The 22,500-nt window shown below is 51.1% G+C and overlaps 1 protein-coding gene across 1 annotated transcript in view; it reads left to right on the forward strand.

Moving 5' to 3' along the window:
* Positions 1-286: 286 nt before the first annotated feature.
* Positions 287-22,500, forward strand: part of kdm5c (lysine demethylase 5C) — a gene marked incomplete at its 3' end in the record, with an annotated part of 100,253 nt that continues 78,039 nt past the window's right edge. Inside the window, exons 1-5 of the mRNA XM_059643998.1 lie at positions 287-378; positions 17,538-17,615; positions 18,311-18,433; positions 18,820-18,990; positions 19,321-19,455. Coding sequence (XP_059499981.1) covers positions 325-378; positions 17,538-17,615; positions 18,311-18,433; positions 18,820-18,990; positions 19,321-19,455 — 561 coding nt within the window. The remainder of the gene's footprint in view (positions 379-17,537; positions 17,616-18,310; positions 18,434-18,819; positions 18,991-19,320; positions 19,456-22,500) is intronic.

Below are 22,500 nucleotides of genomic sequence, written 5' to 3' on the forward strand. Positions count from 1 at the left end.
CCTGACAACTGCCCGTGTACGGTTTCCTCGCGAGTTTAGAAATTGACACTTGGTTTTCTGACAGTTAGGGTGAGGGGAGAAGTTGGAAGATTTCATTTTGTCCAACTGCGATCATCTGGCTGCTAGACCCGCCTCCTGGGAAGCAGATCGCTTTGGGGAAATCGGATCGCTGTCTTGCTCTTTGACCTCAAACGATTCCTGCGCAGAAGCAGGCCCTTCATGTGCATGCTGGCCCTCTGAGTGATTCACCGCTTGTCACCCTCCCACCTTCTCTCCATTACCCACACCACTGTACTCCTCGGAGAATGACCCAATTCTACCCCCATGCCCGACTTTCCAAATCTCACTCCAACAGCCCCGGAGACTACAGCAATGAAGGTGACAATCGAAATGCTGCCCCGAGTGAAAATGTTTCCCCTTGGTCTTCCTTGTAGCCCTCTATGACCTTGTGAAATTTCATCAGTCTGTCACACTCTGCAATGACACACATCTGTGGGTGCAGGTCTGACTTGAACCCAGCGCGAAGTATACTAACTACTGCAGTGCCGCAAGAGGGCTCTTGTAGCGCCCCTGATTTAAACATACACCCGCTGGTTATTGACCCCTCTACAAATTGAGTCATGGTTTCCTGCATGGAAGGAGGCCCTTCAGCTCGTTGTGTGTGTGCTAGTCATTGAACAGCTCTCTGTTCTAATCCCAATACCCAGCACTTTAGCCAGCAGACCTGCCTGCCGACTGTGGTGTTTAAACTGCTCAGTGCTTGTTAGATTTTTGTGTAGTTTCTGCCTCTGACACAGGCAGCGGGTTCCAGGTTCCTACTACCCCCGGGTGAAAATATTCTTCCTTCAGTCACAGAGTCATACACCACAGAAACAGACCCTTTTGCCCAACTCATCTATCCTGACGCAGATATCTTAAACTGATCTGGTCCCGCTTCCTTGCATTAGTCCCATATCCCTCTTAAACACTTCCTGGATGTACCTTTCAAATGTTTTAATTGTAGCAGCCTCCTCCACTTCTCTGGTAGCTAATGCCATGCATGCACCACTCTCACCTTAAATCTATGCCCCTCTCATTTTGGACTCCCCTACCTTGGGGGAAAAGACATCATCTGTTCGCCTTATCCATGCCCCTCTTGCTTTTATAAACTTTTGTAAGGTCGCTTTGGTAGGAGTAACCAGAAGGCAAAGTACAGGGCTAATGGTAAGATTCTTAGTAGTGTAGATGAGCAGAGAGATCTCGGTGTCCATGTACACAGATCCTTGAAAGTTGCCACCCAGGTTGACAGGGCTGTTAAGAAGGCATACAGTGTTTTAGCTTTTATTAATAGAGGGATCGAGTTCCAGAAACAAGAGGTTATGGTGAAGCTGTGCAAAACTCTGGTGCGGCCGCACTTGAGCATTGTGTACAGTTCTGGTCACCGCATTATAAGAAGGATGTGGAAGCTTTGGAAAGGGTGCAGAGGAGATTTACTAGGATGTTGCCTGGTATGGAGGGAAGGTCTTACGAGGAAAGGCTGAGGGACTTGAGGCTGTTTTCATTAGAGAGAAGAAGGTTGAGAGGTGACTTAATTGAAACATATAAAATAATCAGTGTTAGATAGGGTGGATAGGGAGAGCCTTTTTCCTAGGATGGTGACGGCAAGCACGAGGTGGCCTAGCTTTAAATTGAGGGGTGAAAGATATAGGGCAGATGTCAGAGGTAGTTTCTTTACTCAGAGTAGTAAGGGAATGGAACGCGTTGCCTGCAATGGTAGTCGATTCGCCAACTTTAGGTACATTTAAGTCGTCATTGGATAAGCATATGGACGTACATGGAATAGTGTAGGTTAGATGGGCTTGAGATCGGTATGACAGGTCGGCACAACATCGAGGGCTGAAGGGCCTGTACTGTGCTGTAATGTTCTATGTTCATTCCTCAGCCTCCAGGGAAAATAGCCCCAGCCTACTCAGCCTCTCCCTGTAGCTCAAACCCTCCAACCCCAGCAACGTTCTTGTAAATCTTTTCTGAACCTTTTCAAGTTTCACAACATCCTTCCTACAGTCAGGAGACCAGAATTGAACGCAGTATTCCAAAAGTGTCCTCACCAATACAGCCACGATGTGACCCTCCGAACTCCTACACTCAATGCACTGACCAATAAAAGCAAACATACCAGACACCACCTTCACTGCTCTGTCTACTGGTGACTCCACCTTCAAGGAACTGTGAACCTGCACCCGAAGACCTCTTCTCCTCCAAACTGCTGTGCTTGACCCACCTACCCCTGTTCAGAGTGCTGAGGGAGGGGTTAACATTATGCCATGCCCTTAGCCCCAGGAGAGACGTGAGCCCCCACAGCATGGGTGCGCAGAGCATAGAGTACTGACAGTGTGGAAAGAGTCCATTTGGTCCATCGAGCCTGCACTGACCTGCTGAGAGCATCCCACTCGACCCACGCACCCCCCCGCCCTGTCCCTGCATTTCCCATGGCTAATCCTCCCTCGCCTGCGCATCTTTGTAACTGTGGGAGGAAACTGGAGCACCCGGAGGAAACCCACACAGACACAGGGAGAATGTGCAAACTCCACACAGGCAGTTGCCCGAGGCTGGAATTGAACTCGAGCCCCTGTCACGGAGAGTCCTGACGCCGCAGAGAAGCACAACACTGGGAAACCTGATTTAACCCTCGGTCAATGTCTCTGGATCCAGGCTGGCCTCTAGTGCGGTGTATGTGTGTGGACGTATGCATGCGTGAACCAGTGAGAGCTTGCTGTGCATCAGGTGCCTGGCACCCTCTCTCCTACTCCTTCGAGCACTCACTTGGCTGTCTCCTCACCCCGCCATGGCCCGTGTCCTCCTAGGGCAGTGCACGGTGCGATACCAGCACTGAATGAGCGGAGTTGACCACTCGAGCATGCTTTAACAGTTCCACTTAGCTGAGCAGTGCCTGCTGAGTTCTGCTTTTGCTTTTCTTCCGTTGCTGCCGTCTGGGTGGTGTTATGTGGAGTTGCAGCAACAGCAGGTGCTGTTGTTTGTCCCCTCTCCTAACTGGGCGTCAGGTCGCTGGGTATACACTGGCTAGCACTCTCTCCTGCTGTGTCCCTCCCTTAGCCACAGAGTGAGATGACTGTGCGCTGTAGTTACTTGTGTCAGGTTGGACTTCCCCAGGGTTCAGGGGAGAGGAGTTGAACAGGGAATGGGCACAGGGCTGGTGTTTGCTCCCTGACCAGGGAGCTGACAGTTCACACAGCACCCAGGAGCCAGCAGATACCCAGACCCTGTGGCACTCTGAGCTTTCATACCCATTAGAGGGGTTTCCTGTGCCCGCCTCGCGCACGTTGGGAGGTAGGTGAGGCTGCACTGGATGCAGAGCAGTGAGGGATCACTTAGTCCCTGGGAGTTAGGAGCTTGCCCTGTGATGAGATGCTGAGTAAAATGTTCCTTACAGTTCAGAAGAATGAGAGGGCATCCTGTTGGCGCATAGGAGTTTCTGAAGGGGCTCGGACAGAGCAGAGGCTGAGAGATCCCTCTCAGTTGTTCAAAACCCCAGGCGATGTCTTGACTTTGCTGTGTTATTGGCACATCAGGCTTCCCTTGAACTACCCCTGGCTTGGCCATCAGACTGCCAGGCAAAGGACCCCTTCATGATCAGTCTCTGGGCTTGTTCATTCCAGAGGGAACCCACCTTTACAAGGATCTGTGTGTGTTTTGTATGTAGAGTTCTGGGCCATTTACAGCATAAGAGGAGGCTGTTCAACACATTAGGTCACCAGGTGCGACTCATTCAGCCCCCACATACCTTCACCCTCTTTAGAAAACAACACAATTCCACCCCCGCCCCCCAAGCCTAAACCAAACCCCCTCACCATTAAGTCCCTGGGCAGCACATTCTTGACCCTAACCACTTGTTGTGTGAAAATGTTTCTCTGGGTCTCTCATTTTTTGATCAATAGTTTTTGACCTGGGTCCCCTTTGGCACTTTTGACAACGAGAACCAATTCTCTCTTTTCCTTTGCATTGTCCTCCTGGCCCCTCATGGTCTTCAACACCTCTCAATGTTCCCTTTGAACTCCTCTTCTCTGAGAAGCAATTGCAGTTTTCTCTGGTAGGGCCTGTCCTTACTGGATTTGTTCCCCTGAATCTTTTCCACATCCTGTCTGTCTAACTCCTTCCCAAAATGTGGGGCCCCAGAATGCCACTCAGTTCCCCAGGTGGAGCTCGAGCAGCTTTTTATAGAGTTTACCGCTGATCATGATGTGCAGTTAGAAAGGAAAATGCAGGGTTTGAGATTTGAAGATGGTATTGAATAGTTTTCATGGGCATGTTTGACTGGGCCCAACATTCATTGCCCATCCATCGTTGCCCAGAGGGCAGTGTCATGTCAACCACAACACTGGAGTCTGGAGTCACGTGTAGATTACACTGGGTAATGATGGCATCTTTCCCTTCCATAAAGGACATTGGGGATCAAGATGGGATAACCGACAACGTTACTCCAGATTTTTGTTGAATTCAAACTTTCTGACCTGTCACAATGGCATTGATCCTCACATTTCCCAGATATTTGGCCTGGAATTCTGGGTAACCGGTCCAGTGGTGCGTGAGAGGGAGCAACCGAGACCAGTAATTCAAAGGGAGCTGATCTGTGTCTCACGGTCTGATTTTAACTCCCTCTTTGCCTGTAATACTGGTTCCTTCAGCGACTGATGGCATGTTATAGTATAGGTGTTGCTGAGACCAGCTGTTCCCCTGGACTGTCCTAATCTGGAGGTGGCCCTGTCTGAGGGCACTGCCAGCGTTTTTACAAGAAATTGCGATGTGCACCATTGATCGAGCAATAAAACGTGTAGGGTGACACTTCCCATCACTATGACGCTCCAACAAGTGATAGTTATACAGGGACAGACCCGTCCCCACGGCTACTGTACCCCAGTGTTATACAGGGACAGACCCGTTTCCCCACCGGTACTGTACCCCAGTGTTATACAGGGACAGACCCGTTTCCCCACCAGTACTGTACCCCAGTGTTATACAGGGACAGACCCGTCCCCACGGCTACTGTACCCCAGTGTTATACAGGGACAGACCCGTTTCCCCACCGGTACTGTACCCCAGTGTTATACAGGGACAGACCCGTTTCCCCACCAGTACTGTACCCCAGTGTTATACAGGGACAGACCCGTCCCCACGGCTACTGTACCCCAGTGTTATACAGGGACAGACCCGTTTCCCCACCGGTACTGTACCCCAGTGTTATACAGGGACAGACCCGTTTCCCCACCAGTACTGTACCCCAGTGTTATACAGGGACAGACCCGTCCCTCACCGGTACTGTACCCCAGTGTTATACAGGGACAGACCCGTTTCCCCACCAGTACTGTACCCCAGTGTTATACAGGGACAGACCCGTTTCCCCACCAGTACTGTACCCCAGTGTTATACAGCAACAGACCCGTCCCCCACCGGTACTGTACCCCAGTGTTATACAGCAACAGACCCGTCCCCCACCGGTACTGTACCCCAGTGTTATACAGGGACAGACCCGTTTCCCCACCAGTACTGTACCCCAGTGTTATACAGCAACAGACCCGTCCCCCACCGGTACTGTACCCCAGTGTTACACAGAGACAGACCCGTTTCCCCACCGGTACTGTACCCCAGTGTTACACAGTGACAAACCCATCCCCACGGCTACTGTACCCCAGTGTTATACAGGGACAGTCCCGTCCCCCACCAGTACTGTACCCCAGTGTTATACAGCAACAGACCCGTCCCCCACCAGTACTGTACCCCAGTGTTATACAGTGACAGACCCGTCCCCCACCAGTACTGTACCCCAGTGTTATACAGGGACAGTCCCGTCCCCCACCAGTACTGTACCCCAGTATTATACAGCAACAGACCCGTCCCCCACCAGTACTGTACCCCAGTGTTATACAGGGACAGACCCGTTTCCCCACCAGTACTGTACCCCAGTGTTATACAGGGACAGTCCCGTCCCCCACCAGTACTGTACCCCAGTGTTATACAGGGACAGACCCGTCCCCCACCAGTACTGTACCCCAGTGTTATACAGGGACAGTCCCGTCCCTCACCGGTACTGTACCCCAGTGTTATACAGGGACAGACCCGTTTCCCCACCAGTACTGTACCCCAGTGTTATACAGGGACAGTCCCGTCCCCCACCAGTACTGTACCCCAGTGTTATACAGTGACAGACCTGTCCCCCACCGGGACTGTACCCCAGTGTTACACAGTGACAGACCCGTCCCCCACTGGTACCGTACCCCATCGTTATACAGTGCCAGACCTGTCCCCAAACGGTACTGTACCCCAGTGTTACACAGTGACAGACCTGACCCACACCGGTTATATGGTACATAGAGCAGGAGAGCTGTGACCGTGTAGAAGTGGTTGGGAGGATTGGCTGTATCTGGATGTGCTGTAGGTTGGAAGTTGAACCCTCAGTGCTATGGAAAGTTCTGTCACAGGTTGGGCAATTGCTGAAAATCCCAAGCTGGAGCCTGTGTTGCCTGAGATTGTGCCTGTCTTGTTTGTTAGCCTTCAGTTTTAACGATCTGTGAGCGAGGCCGCCAGCATCCCATTACACCACTTTATCCCTGGGACTTGCCCAAAACCTGAGTTTCTCAGATCCCTTCCCTAGCTCCCAGACCTACCAGCCAGCTGAGTGAACCCTCTCTGACCTGCCTGCCCTTTCTCGCAGAGTACTGTGGGTTTTATATCAGCCTTGGCTCTGACTGTGTTCGCTCAAAGCCCTCCAGTGAAAGGGGAAGTGTTTGCCACAGGCAGCCAAGCGAGGTTGGGTGATGAAATGACTGTCTTCCTCTCTCTGTCGGTGGGGGGTGGCTGGGCTGTGTGTATTGTTGTTGTGAAGTATGTCACGTGAGCTGGGCTTCTGTTGCCTGGTTCCCCTCCTGCTTCAAGGCTGACTTCCAGCCTGATATCCTCAGTGTTGGTGCTGAGCAGGGATCCTCCCCTTTCCGATGTCCTTCCCATCCCCACCCTCCTGCCACTCGGTGGGACGCGGAATATTCTGCAGCTGGTGTTTTCCCAGAGGAACTGGGCTGGGCCTTTCCCAGGATGGGGCAAAGGAGTGTGAATGGGTTGAACTCAGTGCAGGAGGAGACCCTTCAGCCCATCGATCCTGCTCTGTCATTCCAGAGTGTGACCACAATTGATATTGTGCTTTCGTTTCACTTTCCTGTCCTTTCCCAGTATCCCTTGTCTGTCCCACACAGACGGAATCTCCAATAGCCTGTGGCCTGCAGAACTCCAGAGATTCACAGCCCTCTTGAGTGAACCCTCTCGCCGTAGTCTCAAGCAAATTGATCCTCTTCATCCTGCGACCGTGCCTTGCCTGGCCTGTTAGATTCCCCGACCATTTCCCTGCCTCTCCCACGGCCAAGCCCCTTCAGAATGAGATTCGCCTCCGGTTCTCAACTGGAAGGATGTCTGCCTTCAGGCCCTTGTTGCGGAATAGTGCCCTCGGCTCAGGGTCCAGCTGTTGTTCTGCCCACACTGTGGCTATATCCTTCCTTAAACACTGAGACACAGACAGCATCCAGATCTGGTTCCCGTCAGTGCTGTGCAGAAAGTCCCAGGAAACCAGAGGGGTTGAGTTTAACCCGAGGGCAGGGTGGGGAAGGCAGTGACCTATACATCACCTTCACCCTGCAGTGCTGTGCCAAACACAAACTCTTCACAGATGCTGCCAGACCTGCTGAGCTTTTCCAGCAACTTCCATTTTTTGTTCCTGATTTATAACATCCGCAGTTCCTTCACTTTGTTTTTAGTTAGAGAATCTGTACCTCAGTGAGGTTCCAAAACCTCAATCGTCCCGTGTTGTGGATGTACAGGTATGCTTACAGAAAATGGGCAGGCATCCCGCTAAAATGGCTTATCATCAGGGTGTGTGCAGCAGTGCCAAATCTCAGAGGGTCACAACAGTCTATACTGCACTACCAGAGGGCACGACAGCTGGGGTGGAGAGGGAGAAGCATTGGGGAAATGTAGGCTCTCAGTGTTCCCAGGTAATCTGTAAAAAGATACATGGGGCTTGAGCAGGCTCCTATTGTTTAGATTCCCTACAGTGTGGAAACAGGCCCTTTGGCCCAACAAGTCCATACCACCCTTTGGACCATCCCACCCAAACCCACCCCTCTATAACCCACACAGCCTGAACACTAAGGGCAGTTTAGCATGGCCAGTCCACCTAGCGTGCACATCTTTGGACTGTGGGAGGAAACCAGACCATCCGGAGGAAACCCACGCAGACATGGGGAGAATGTGCAAACTCCACACAGACAGCTGCCTGAGGCTGGAATCGAACCTGGGCCCCTGGCGCTGTGAGGCTGCAGTGCTAACCACGGAGCCACCGTGTTTGCAGGGAACGACTCCCTGTGTGAGAGTGTGTCCAGCTCTGGTGAGCAGTAGTGAGCCATGTTACAGGATGGACTGAAACTGCCCAGTTGGCTTTTAGTGCAACCTCAGGACTGTCTCCTCTATGCTGCTGCTTCATCTGGACACAATCAACATGGCAATGGGTCAGTGCCCCTTCCCTGCTTCAGCGTAAAATTCCTGCAGTTGTCTGAAACGAATCGTTTCCATGTCTCTTCCCTGGAGGAGAGCCCTTAGCAGTGCCTCTGTCCTCGAAGTGCTGCCTGTCATTCCAAATCTGACAGACCTTCTGCAGAGGGGCATAGTTAGGCAAATGGAGCGTGATGTTAGGGAATGTTGGAGGAAGGATGTCACTGTGTTACTGGCAGTTCAGAGAAGGTTAATCAGAGTAATCCCCAAAATTGGAGCGGGTTGTTTTCTGAGGAATGTTTGGATGGACTGGGATTGTATCCACTCGTGTTTAACTGGAGACTTGATTTGAAACATCTAAGACCCTGAGAAGGTGTGGATATGGACAGGATAATTCCCTGTTCTGGGAGAACCTTAAATAGGGGGCGTTTCTTAAAAGTTAAGTATAATGCTAAAGACAAATGTGAACTTACTGAGGATTGGGGAAAACCTGTCTCTCCCTGTGAATGGTAGCAGAAAGCCCCCAGAGAGCTGTGGAAATCAGTTACAGTCGATCCCTGTCTTTACTTATTTGTGTGGGAACGTCGGCCTTGCTGACTGGGCCACTGTTCATTCCTAATTCACCCCAACCCCTCGAAGGTAGCAATGATCTGCTGCCTTGACACTCTGCAGTAGTTCCCCCTCCCCACCCCGCGCAGAGCCCCTATTAGGGAGGCAGTTGCAGGATTCTGACCCCAGCAACACTGAAGGAACGGCCCATATCGTCCCCAGTTGGGGTGGGTGAAGGGCAACTTGCGGGGGAGGGTTGGTGTTCCTCCTGTGTCTGCTGATCACCCCCCCCCCCCCCAAAATCCCTCCGGGGGTAGAGGTGACGGGTTTGGAAGGTGCTTTGCACCTCGCTGCATTGTTTCTTGTAGAACTGCTGCTGAGTTACAGAGAGGCAGTCAGAGAGGGTGGGGGTGGGGTGGTGTGTGGAGAGTCAGGAGGGGAGGTCCTTGCTGCATGATTCCCAGTCCCTGACCTGCTCTTGTAGCCATAGGATTGATGGGGCTGGGTTCAGTTCGGTTTCTGGTCAGTAGTAACCCCCAGGGTGTTGATAGTGGGGGTATTCAGTGATGATAATGCCATTGGGATATCATGGGGCAATGGTTAGATTCTCTCTTTTTGGGAGATGGCCATTGCCTAACACTTGTCAGATGTTACCTGCTGCTTATGAGCCCCAACCTGAGGGTGGTTCAGACTTTAGACTGCTTCAGGACCTGAGGAGTTGTGAATGGTGCTGAACTTGGTAGAATTGTCAGCAAAGACCAGCTCTGATCATTGGAGGGAATTTGTTTGAAATGGGTGCAACATCCAGTGATGTTCCTGTGAACAGGGACCGCAATGTTGTTAGAATGTGGACAGAGTTTTCTAAGTTGCTGGTCTGTGAGGTTTGCTTTTTAGCTCTGTACCTCACTTCGCTGGACATGTTGTATCCTTTCAGCTTGGACGTAGCCCACTTTATTAGAATTTACCTTTTACAGCTCCCCGAAAGTGTAACACGGCTGATGGGACCCCTTTCCAGAAGGTTTGTTGCAGTATGAGTGTGGAGAAGGTGTATGCTAGTTTCAACAAATGTGATTTGACAGTAACAGGTGCTGGGCAGCAAGCAGGGAATCACTCGAGCTTCTCAAAATAGATGCAGCCCTGATAAGTTGGTGGTTCTGCTAGCAGGTGTGTGCTTGTTGTGTGGAGCACTGTAAATAAATGGTCCTAAAAGTGTCTACAGATTGGGTCCTGTTCTGTCCTCCAGCTGTGTGTCTGCACCATCTTGACAAGCATCAGGTATCACAACTTGGTAATCTGTTTACTTCTTTCTGCTAAAGTTGATGTGGTTGGGGGGAGGGGTGCAGTGCTGTGAGGATTAACCGTTTGCTAGAACCTCCTGAAGCCCCTTCACTACTATTCTTCAAAGCATGGTGCTACAGGATCGTTTACACCCAACTGAGAGAGCAGAGTGAGCCTCCAGTTTAATGTCTCTCTTTCTCCCCCCCCCTTCTCTCTCTATCTCTCTCTCTCTATCTCTCTCTATCTCTCTCTCTCTCTCTATCTCTCACCCTCTCTCTCTCTCTGTCCCACCATATGTCTGTCATCCTTGACCCAGCTCCGACAGCCCTCTGCAGTAAAGAATTCCACAGGCTCAGTCCCCTCGGAGAGAAGAAATTCCTCCCCATCTCGGTCTCCAGTAGGTGACCCCCTTACTCTGAGATGATGCCCCTCTGGTCCTAGACTCTCCCACACAAGGGGAAACAACCTCTCTGCTTCTCCCCTGTCAAGCCCCCCGAAGAATCTTGTCTGTTTCAAAAAGGTTCCTCTCATTCTTCTAAACCCCAACAAGTACTCACCCTCTCTCCATAAACCAATCCTTATATCCCTGGGGTCAGCCAAGTGAACCTTCTCTGGACTGCCTCAAACGCCAGTCTATCTTTCCACTGATAAAAAACCCTAAACTGTTGACAATATTCCTACTGTGGTCTGACTAGTGCCTTGTACAGTTTTAGCTAAACCCTCCTTAAATACTCCATTCCCTTTGGAACAAAGGCCAACGTTCCATGCGCCTTCCCTATTAACTCGCTAAACCTTGGCTGCTAGTTTTTCGTGGTTCATGGAGGAAACTCCCAGATCCCTCTTCTGCAGCTTTCTGCAGTCTTTCTCCATTTCAATAATATGCACCTCCTTTTATTCTTCCTGGTAAAGTGCATAACCTCACTTTTCCCCACATTATATTCCATCTGCCAAACTTCTACCCACTCACTTAACCTGTCTGGATCCACCTGCAGACTCTGTGTTGCCCTCACCACTTGTCTTCCCACTTCGAGTATAATGTGGGAAAATACAATTTTTTTTTGTTTTGGGAGGGAGAACAAAAGGACAATGTAATTTAAACAGAGGATTGGAACACAAAAGGATTGTGGGGCCTGGGTTACATGCATCAAATACAGGAGGCAGTCTGTAATCGGGATAGCCGATGGGAATGTTGGCCCTTATTTGAAGAGTTTTGGAGTGTAAGAGTAGGGAAAACTGAAAGAACGGCAGATGCTGTGAATCTGGAACAAAAACAGAAGTTGCTGGAAAAGCTTCATAGGTCTGGCAGCATCTGTGAAGGAAGAAAACAGTTAATGTTTTGGAGATGGTAGGAACTGCAGATGCTGGAGAATCTGAGTTAACAAGGTGTGGAGCTGGATGAACACAGCAGGCCAAGCAGCTTCAGAGGAGCTTTTTTTTCTGATGAAGAGTCTAGGCCCAAAACATCAGCTTTCCTGCTCCTATGATGCTGCTTGGCCTGTTGTGTTCATCCAGCTCTACGCCTTGTTAAAGTTTCAGGTCCAGTGACCCTTCCTCAGAACTGGTTGGTGACTGGGAAAGCATCAGTTTATATGCAGAAAAAGGGAGGGGGATGGGGTAGGAAGTAAATGATAGAATAGAGCCTAAAGAGAGAGAAGCGCAGTTGGACAGACAGAGTTGCTAATGATCAGGCTGGGAGGATAAATAGTTATTAATGGGGACCATCAGTGACTAATAACAGGTGGCGTGTAATGACAGGCTGTGTGGTAACAAGGCCTGGTGCTTGGGGTAGGGGGCTGATACAGGGGTCAGTTTAGCCCCTAAAATTACTGAACTATATAGAGAGTCCGGAGGGCTGCAGGATCCCCAAGCGGAAAATGAGGTGTTGTACTTCGAGCTTCGCTGGAACGCTGCAGCAAGCCAGAGCGGGAGCTGTTGGCCAGGGAGGGTGGTGCGTTAAAGTGGCAGGGAACAGGTAGTTCAGGGTCTTTTTTGCAAGCAGAGCGTAGATGTTCTGCAAAGCAGTCACCCAGTCTACACTTCGTTTCCCCAATGTAGAGGAGACTGCATTGTGAGCAGCAAATGCAGTAGACTAGATCCTGGCTTCACCTGGAAGGTACGTGTGGGCCCTTGGATACCGGGGAGGGAGGAGGTAAATGGGCAGGTGATGCACTTTTGCCGGTTAGAGGGGAAGGTGCCGTAGGGCTGTTTTTTTTGGGCGGGGGGAGTGGTTTGTTGGGGATGACGTAAGTGTGGGACAAGGTGTCCTGGAGGGAGTGGTCCCTGCGGAAGTTGGACAGGAGGAGAGTATGTCTGTAGCCTTGTTAGAGGTGGCAGAAATAGCGCTTGATTTTAGGGCCTAAACTGTCCCCTGTCCCAGCCCCCTGCCCCACACGCCTGCCCTTGTTACCACACAGCCTGCCATTACATGCCACCTGTTATTAGTCACTGATGGTCCCCATTAACAACTACTCACCCTCCCAGCCTAATCGTTATCAACTCTCTGTCCAACTGCGCTTGTCTCTCTTTAGGCTCTATCCTATCATTTACTTCCTACCCCATCCCCCTCTCTTTTTTTCCCCCCGCATATAAATTGACGTTTTCCCAGCCACCATCAGTTCTGAGGAAGGGTCACCGGACCCGGAACGTTAACTCTGCTTTTTCCTTCGCAGATGCTGCCAGACCTGCTGAGCTTTTCCAGCAACTTTGTTTTTGTTATAAGAGTAGGGAAGTCTGACCACGGTTGTACATGCTGACTGGTGAGACCATATCCAGAATACTGTGAGCAGTGTTCGACCCCTTATTTAGGGAAAGTTATTGTTTAATTGAGGGCTGTTGAGAGAAGGTTCTCTACAATAATCCCCAGTTTGGAGGGATTGCCTTATGAGTGATGGATAAACAGGTTGGAGTTGAGAAGAATGAGAGGTGATCTCACTGAAACATTGACCCCGTTCAACCCCTTAAGAGTCCCATGCTGAGAGGATGTTTTCCCTCTCATGGGAGAGTCTAGGAGTAGAGGGTTTAGTCTCAGAATAAAGGGGCACCAATTTAACACTGAGATGAGGGATAATTTCTTCTGAGGGTTGAGAGTCTTTGGAACTCCCTGCCACACAGATCTGTGAGAAAACAGTCCTTGTATATATTTAAGGCTGAGATAGATTCTTGACCAGTCAGGGAATGGAGGGTTACAGGGAAAATGTGGAACATGTATGTGAGGAATGCTGGATTAGCCATGATCCTATTGAATGGTGGAGCAGGCTCGAGGGGCTCCAGGTCTTCCTATTTCTTCTGGTCAGTTTAAGTCACCTGCAAACATGACAGCAGTATATTCACTTTACATATCCATGTGTGTAATATATATTGTAAGTAATTGTCCCAGCACTGATCCCTGTGGCACTCCAATAGCTGTCTTCTACCCCCCGCTCTCCCTGGTCAATCCCAATCCATCCCTGGAGTCTATTCTGTCCATCCCCCGGCCCACTCCTTCCTTATGTTTCAGTGTGCACTGGACAGGGCCCTCCAGCTGAGGCTGAGAACCAGTGTCTGATGCACATTCAGAGTTACTTCCCTGCTCTCTGCTTGTTGATGTGATAAAGCCTGTGGTGCGATCTACTTTATTTAACTACATTCTCGACCTGACCTGGCACCTCTAACAACTTATCCAACCTGATGTTATTCTGTTTGTTTTATAATGGATTTTTTTTTCAAAAAATCCATATTTCCTTTGTGTCTTGTGCTGGATAGGTTGTTGGAGGGGTGCAGGAGGAGTGTTTACTGTTGAATAACAACACAGCCTTTAGGTCAGAGCTGTGTTCTGAGCAGCTGACAGGAAGCTGTGGGTTGGACTGAGCGCTCTTGGCTTGTTTTCAGCATCAATGTCGCAATACAGCTTAGTCAGGCATTTATTTTTTTCCCCCAACGCAATAAGCCCTGGGATGTATGAGAGACTCCTGCTGTGTCTCGCGCTCACTGTCTGTAAAACTGTATTTACATAAACACAGGGACAAAAAAGGCTCCCTCAGCCCCTCCCAATTCCTTTAATACGATCAAAACTCTCTCTAACACAGCCTTGAATATATTCCCTGACCCAGATTCCAGGGGGTGAGAATCCCACAGATTCCCCACCCTCTGAGAGAATACATTTCTCCCCATCTCCGTCATCACTGGGAGACCCCAGACCCCCTCGTTCTGAACCTGTGCCCTCCACGTCTCCATGAGGGGTGAAATATCCACCGTCTCTGTCTCACGCAGACACAGGCACACGGTCCGTCATTCACTGAGTTGGAATAAAGGCCAGTGTTCCTTTGGCCTTCCCAGTAAGTTCCCGCATTCCATCATTAATAGACTCATGTACCAGGCCACCTAGACACCACTCTGAGCAAAAATGAAGTTTTGAATTTGTGAGATGGCTAGCTAAACTGAATCTTTATTCTGTGTTTGTGTGTGTGCGTGCGTGTGCCCCTCTGTTTTGGGTCTGAACCAAAGACCAACAGCAGGTGAAGTGTGTTCAAGCTGCTGGTCTTTGTTTTGAGTGAAATTCCAGAAAGTACCAAAACACATCTGAGCAGGGCACTTTTAAACTTAAATTCACCCTTGGAGACTTCTGTCCCCCTCAGCAAAGGAGGGAAATGCTTTACGCTGGAGGCAGGTCAGAGAAACTTCCCTCAGCTGCATCATAGGATGAAGGGGTCTTTCCCAAGGAGAGGTTGAGCAGGTTAGACCTAGTCCCATCAGAGAATGAGAGGCAAATCCTGAGGGGAAAGAGGGGGAATTAACAGGGCAGCGGCTGAGAGGATGGTCCTCTTCTTGCTGGGAGAAGGCATCTGGACTGCGGGGGGGACACTTTCTGAAAGAAGGGAGCTCCTTTGAAGACTGTGATGAGGTTGAATGCTGTCTCTGAGAGTGGGAAGTCTTTGGGATTCCCCCCCATCACCCAGAGAGCAGGATGTCGAGTCCAAGTTTGAGGGAGTTGCGTATTTTGGAGGGGAGGTGGTTGCAGACTGGGAAGTGTTGAGGTTACAGTCAGATCCACCATGGCCCTATTGAATAGCAGAGCAGCATCGTTGGGGCTGAATGGCCTACTCTCTTTTTTTTGTGTTAGGGAGCTCACTAAATCCCAAACTGGTATCACAAACCAGCTGTTGCCCAGCTTTTTAATTAGAACATAGAACCGACCTCGTCAATTCTTCATAGATCCACTTCTCTTTCAAATAAGCCTTGCGGGTGGAGCAGGTGGTAACGGTGGCCAAAGGGATGTTGACCTTCGTGGTGAGAGGGTTCGAGTACAGGAGCAGGGGATGTCTTGCTGTAGCTGCACTGGGACCTTGGTGTAGGCCACACCTGAAGTACTGTGTGCACTGTTTTGGGGTCTCCCTGCCTGAGGGAGGATGTTCTGGTGATGGAGGGGGTGCAGTGAAGGTCTACCAGACTGATTCTGGGATGGCAGGGCTGACGTATGAAGAGAGACGGGGATGGCTAGGACTATATTCACTGGAGTTTAGAAAAATGAGGAGAAACCGATAAAATTCTAACAGGACTAGACGGGAAACGCAGGAAGGATGTTCCCGATGACCAGGGTGGGGGTCCATACTGGGGGCCACGGCTTTTAAAAAAAAGGTAGGCCAGTTAGGACAGAGCTGAGGAGAGATGTCTTCATCTGGAGAGTGGGGAACCTGGGCAATTCTCTGCCACAGTGAGGGATCGAAGCCAAAGTTTTGAATGTTTTTGAGAAGTTAGATATAGTTCTTTAGAGCTAAGGGGATCAAAGGGTTAAGGGGGAAAGAGAGCAGGGAACAAGGGACTGAGTTAAATGATGAGCCTTGATCCTATCAAGTGGTTATTGACTCTGTGTATCTCTGTCCCATAAAATGCCTGGAACCTGTCATCGTTCTCCTGTCAAGCGGGGTTTGTCCCATTGGATTGATCAGCTCCTTGGCTATCTGTGGCTGTCTCATCTGAGTTGGGGGAGGGTCCCCTGATGCCACTGTTGATGAGGGTAGGGTTGCTGCTCAGTGTGGAGAGATGCGTTTGTGCAAGAGAAGAAAGCAAACAAATGGTGTTGCCCCCTCGGGGATTTGGAGTGTTATTTCTGTTGTTTTTACCTGCCCTCAGCAGATGGCTGATCCAGCTCCCCATCTCTGTTGCCTAAGGGGCTTCCTGCTCAAATGACAACGGGGAGCTGACTGTGTCTGCTTCCCAAAGGAATGGTGCTGCTGGGGTCTGTGGTGTTCTGCACAGTCCTTCCACCATTTCATGGCACAGGGCAACATCCCCCAATGTTTCTGTTCCCTCCTGACATTTCACTGTAATGTTCCAAGTCGTGCAGGCACTGACACTTAATTTAGGAAGAACCTGTGTCTGCCTGGGCATGTCCCTCATCTTTGTGTGTCTGCCTGTACGTCTGTCTGGTACCCCTGTCTGCCTGGGCGCATTTCCCCCCCCCCCCCTTTCAGAAATGCTCTGATGCTGCTTATCCTGCTGTGTTCATCCAGTTCTACACATTGTCTCAGATTTTCCAGCATCTGCAGTTCCTACTATCTCTGAAACAAGGCTATCTACCTTACACTTCTCAGGGTTTTATAGACCACCGTGAGGTCACTCCTCAGTCTCGTATGCTCCAGGGATAAAAGGTGTATTTAGGGGATGTGAAACAACGGCTGGAATTAAACTCAATTAAATAAAATCTGGAATCAAAAGCCAGTGACTGTGATATCTAAGATCGGTAGCCATATAAAAACCCATCTAGTTTGCTATCCTCCTCCAGAAGGGGACTCTACAGTCCTTATATACACGTGACTCCAGACCCACAGCTGTGTGGTCTGCCCCAACAGGCCTTGGTCACTAGGTTCAAGGGGACACCAAGGGGCGGGCAACACACGGTGACCCTGCCCAGTCCCGAGAGGGGGTTTAAAAAGTTGGTGCTGGGATTGGCAGGTGTGGATGGAAGATGGGGATTTGTTATAGGTTTTAATGGTTGTGTAGTGGCTCTGTTTTGTGGGAGGACGGGCGGGGTGGGATTGGAAAGTGTCGTTGGTTAGGAAGTATATAAAGACTGCCAGCGTTGGTTGAACGAGCCTTCAGGCCTGCCTTTAAGGAAAGTTCAGCTTGGATTCTAACAGCCCATTTCTCCTCTTTCTCTCCCCACCACCCCCCAACCTCCCCCTCTCTCTCCCTAACCCTGGCAGGACTGGCAGCCCCCATTCGCTGTCGAAGTTGATAATTTCAAGTTTACTCCACGAATCCAGCGCCTGAATGAGTTAGAGGTGAGCTCACAGCGGGTTTGGGGGGTGAGCAACTGGCACCGTCTGGCGGTTCCCCTTTGGTTTCAGTTTGGCGGAACAGGGCAGCGCGGGTGGGGTTCATCAGCTTAGGTGGGTATCGCTGTCCAGGCCGTCAAGCGAATGGGAGTGGGGGGGTGCAGAAAGAACAGAGACTCCGTGACAGGGCAGGGGGGGGACGGGCGATTATAAATATCAAGGGTGGGGAGAGAGTGTGAAGAGTAAGGCAGTGGAAGAATCATAGACTGGTGGTACAGTGACACAGTGGTTAGCACCGCAGCCTCACAGCGCCAGGGACCTGGGTTCGATTCCAGTCCCGGGTGGAGTTTGCAAGTTCTCCATGTGTCTGCGTGGGTTTCCTCCGAGTGCTCCGGTTTTCTCCCATGTGCAGGTTAAGGTGGATTTAGCCGTGGGGAATGCATGGTTAGAGCAGTGGGTGGGGGAAATGGGTGGCGTCAGTGTGGGGCTCCATCGATGCAGGGGAGGCTTCACACTTTGAGCAGGTCTGGGCGAAGGACGTCGGAGGAGAGACCCTCTGGATGGTGGACCTGAGGCACCTGTACCCGTTCGGGGCCCTCTCGCTACCAGCTCCGTTGTGTTGAGTTATCAAAGCAAGCCATACCTTCCCTCTGACCCTATAAGCTGGTTTGTTTTTTGTTTATCCCTCTGTTTCTGAACAGGCACAGACCCGAGTGAAGTTAAACTTTCTGGATCAAATCGCCAAGTTCTGGGAGCTGCAGGGGTCCACATTAAAAATTCCCAACGTGGAGCGGCGAATCTTAGACTTGTACAGCCTGAACAAGGTAACGTCAGTGGGAAGTGAAAGGCACCAGGGTCATGGGCCTGGGGCCTGGGGTCTCCACACCTCTCCAGCAATGGGGCTCTGCATATCTCTTCCCCCCCCCCCCCCCCCCACCCCCACAGGGTTAGATACAGAGGAAAGCTCCCTTTACATTTTCCCCATCAAACACTCCCTGGACAACACGTGGTTAGATACAGAGAGAAGCTCCCTCTATGTTGTCCACATCAAACACTCCCAGGGATAGGAATAGCCTCGAGAATGAGCTGCTGCTGTTTAAGATTGCCCTACCCTGGTCCCAGAATTCCATAAGAGCCATCCTTGGGAAAGGAGTGAATTCTGTGCCTGATGTTGCAACGTGGCTCACCTGACTCTGCTGTCTTTTCCCAGATTGTCATCGAGGAGGGTGGCTATGAAGCTATCTGTCGCGACCGGCGATGGTCTCGTGTGGCCCAGCGTCTGGGCTATCCGCCTGGGAAGGGGATCGGATCCCTGCTGCGCTCACATTATGAGAGGGTCATCTACCCTTTTGACACCTTCCAGTCTGGAGCCAGCCTAGCAGTAAGTGATACAGTGCCAGGGATGGGCACCGTGGGAGGGTCGGCGTCGTGGGAGCGCCGTGCTGTCGGAGGGTTGGCGCCACAGGAGCGCTGTGCTGCCAGAGGGTTGGTGCCGCTGCAGGAGGGTCGGCGCCACGGGAGCACCACACTGCTTGGGGGGGGGGGGGGGGGGGGGGGGTGCCGCACTGCCGGAGGGTTGGCGCCACGGGAGCACCATGCTGCCGGAGGGTGATTGAGTGCCAAATCCAATTGGCCCGGACCCCAGGGCTCGCATTCTGACCTTGCTGGGACTTCATGATCCTGTTTTCTCCCTGCCTGTCTGTTTGTGCAGTGTCAGCCCGGGCCACAGATTGACAGTGAGGAAAAAGACCGGGAGTACAAACCCCACAGCATCCCCCTGCGCCAGTCGGTGCAGCCATCCAAGATGAACAGCTACGGAAGAAGAGCCAAGCGTTTGCAGGCTGAGGTGAGTGGGGACTGGCAAAGTTCTAATAGTGTTGGTAGTGGAAACCCCAGGGGTACTGGTTCAAACATGTGAGAGCACAAAGTTGGAAATTAAAACTGCGTATTAAGTTAACTTGACCATGAAACAATTGTTGTTCAAGGCCTTGTGGTTCACCTGTGCCCTTTAGGGATGGCAGTCTGCCATCTGGACTTATATTTAACTCGGTGAACCAGCCCCGTCAGACATTTGGGGACATTTGTGTAGGGATGGCTGATGAATGTTGGTCCAGTTGGTGAAGCCCCCATCCCACGAGAGGCCGCACTTATCTGCAGAATATTTTCAGGAAGGACTTAGACACAGTTCTTAGGGCTACAGGGCCAAAGGTTATGGGAGAAGAGAGCAGCAAGGGATGGAGTTGGATGACCGTGTTGGAAGGGCAAAGCAAGCTTGAAACACAGAAACATAGGAGCAGGAGGAGGCCATTCAGCCCTTCCAGCCTGCTCTGCCATTGTAGATTCATAGAGACCTACAGCATGGAGACAGGCCCTTCAGCCCAAATTGGTCCATGCCGACCAAAACGTCCATCCGTGCAAGCCCCATTTCTCTGCACTTGCCTCATATTCTTCTAAACCGGCAAAGAGGAAGAACCGGTTAGGGAGGCAGAGACAGGTTGGACTGGTTTTGGGATGCAGTGGGTGGGGGGACGAGCTGGGCTGGTTGTGTGGTGCAGTGGTCTGCCTCCCTAACCGGTTCTTCCTCTCACCCATCCCTTCCCCCCACCCCAAGCCGCACCCCCAGCTACCTACTAACCTCATCCCACCTCCTTGACCTGTCCGTCTTCCCTGGACTGACCTATCCCCTCCCTACCTCCCCACCTATACTCTCTCCACCTATCTTCTTTTCTCCATCTTCGGTCCGCCTCCCCCTCTCCCCCTATTTATTCCAGAACCCTCACCCCATCCCCCTCTCTGATGAAGGGTCTAGGCCCGAAACGTCAGCTTTTGTGCTCCTGAGATGCTGCTTGGCCTGCTGTGTTCATCCAGCCTCACATTTTATTATCACAGACATATTGCAGACAGTTTCTGAAGTTGTGTGATTCAATATTGAAACGTCGAGGCTGTAAAATGGGAAACCAGGTTTTGCTCCCTGAGTTTGTGTAGTGCTTTGTCAGTCATCACACTTTGCCAAGTTATAGTCCAACAGGTCATGTTTGTTGGAACGTGGCAGTAGCCTCAGGAAAGCAATGTTAGGGAGAGAGCAAGGTGGGTTATTCAGATGGACTGGGAGATACAGAGGACTCATTTTCTCCCGTTCACGCCTTAATTTACACCCAGTTTACAGTCTCTTTTTCTCTTTCTCTCTCTCTTTGTCTTTTGTACAGCGTTTCTGTCTCCACAGAAGCTGCTGCATTTCTCAAGCATTCTCTCTGTGTTTGCCTTATAGGCTGTTTGTATTGTAGAATCATAGAATCCCCAGAGTGTGGATGCAGGCCATTCAGCCCATTGAATCCACACTGACCCTACGAAGATTTTCCCACCCAGCTTCGCCCCCTACCCTCTCCTGTAATCCTGCATTTCCCATGGCTAACCCACCTAGCCCGAACATCTCTGGACACTATGGGACAATTTAGCATGGCCAATCTACCCTGACCTGCTCATCTTTGGAGCGTGGGAGGGAACCGGAGTGCCTGGAGGAAACCCCCACAGACACGGGGAGAATGTGCAAACTCCACACAGATAGTCGCCCGAGGCTGGGATTGAACCCGGGTCCCTGGTGCTGTGAGGCTGCAGTGCTAACCACCGAACAAGTGCACCGCCCCAGTCTAGTTCAGCTTCTGAGGGGGCAGTGTATCTTTGACACGTTTTTCCCTATCATTCCTGCTCCCAGTGGGGATTGATGTAACTCCCAACATTTTCCATCAAGTTCTCTGCGCCTACCAATGCTCCTGCGGTAACCGCTTCAATGTCACATCCCTGGGAATAAGCTGTGGGTCATGTCCTTATGCACAGGCACACACGTACTCGCATGAGCCCCCCCACCCCCACCCTCGCCCAGGCTGTCAGCCACTTGGGGTCACAAGGAGAAAGAGCTCAGATACATTGCCTTTAGAGGGGGCCGTTCAGTGCAACGGCAGCTACCAGTCCAGCTGAATCCCATTGCCTCGATGCAGTTCTTCCACATCCTTTAGTACCCTGGGGGAGTGTTTGGCTTTGGAATAGTCTCAGCGTCATCCTGCCAGAGCCCCTTCAGAACTTCACCCATTCAGTCTCATGGTTTGGTTCTAAACCCCAGAGAATCATAGAGTTTTATAACAGCACAGAACAAGGCCCTTCGGCCCATTGTGTTCATGCTGGTCATCAAACAACTGCCTACTGTAATCCCATTCCCAGCTTGTGGCCTGTAGCCTTGCCTGCTGTGGTGTTTCATCTGAATACCACTCCAGTCTCTCTGCCTCTCCCACGTTTTCTGGCAGAGAGTTCCCCATATACACCACCCTCTGGGTGGGAGAAGGAAATTCTGTCTGAACCTCCTTCAAACTGTGTTCCCTCTGGTATCGACCCCTCTGTTAAAGGGCGAAAAGTTTCTTCTGAACTACTGTCTGTGCCCCTCAGAACTTAGTACACCTCAATCAGACTCCACACTGACCTTCCCCAGCCTATTGGGGGTCTCTGTGTAGCCCAGTGTCTCCATCCCAGGTGAATCTCCGCTGCACCCTCTCCAGTGCTATCACGTCCTTCCTGTAGTGTGGTGACCAGAACTGCACACAGTGCTCCAGCTGTGAGCTAACATTGTAGACAAGCCTGTGCTACTGTATCTGTCCCTACAGGGCAGCGCCTCGCCCCAACAACCAGTCACATTAAATTGCCATTTTACTCCTTCTGGGCAGTTCTGGTCTGCAGCTTTTGGGAATGATGTATCTGTAACGAACACTGTGCAGCAAAGGTTCCTGTGTCCCCTGGGGTCGGGTGCTGGGTAAATCTGGCTGACATCTGCCTGGAGTTCCTCTCGTTCGTGCAGGGCAGCTCATTGGGATGTGCAACGTTCTGAACGGGTTCGGAGAGGGTT

Source organism: Stegostoma tigrinum, unplaced genomic scaffold (assembly GCF_030684315.1).
Source record: "Stegostoma tigrinum isolate sSteTig4 unplaced genomic scaffold, sSteTig4.hap1 scaffold_389, whole genome shotgun sequence".
NCBI lineage: Eukaryota > Metazoa > Chordata > Chondrichthyes > Orectolobiformes > Stegostomatidae > Stegostoma > Stegostoma tigrinum.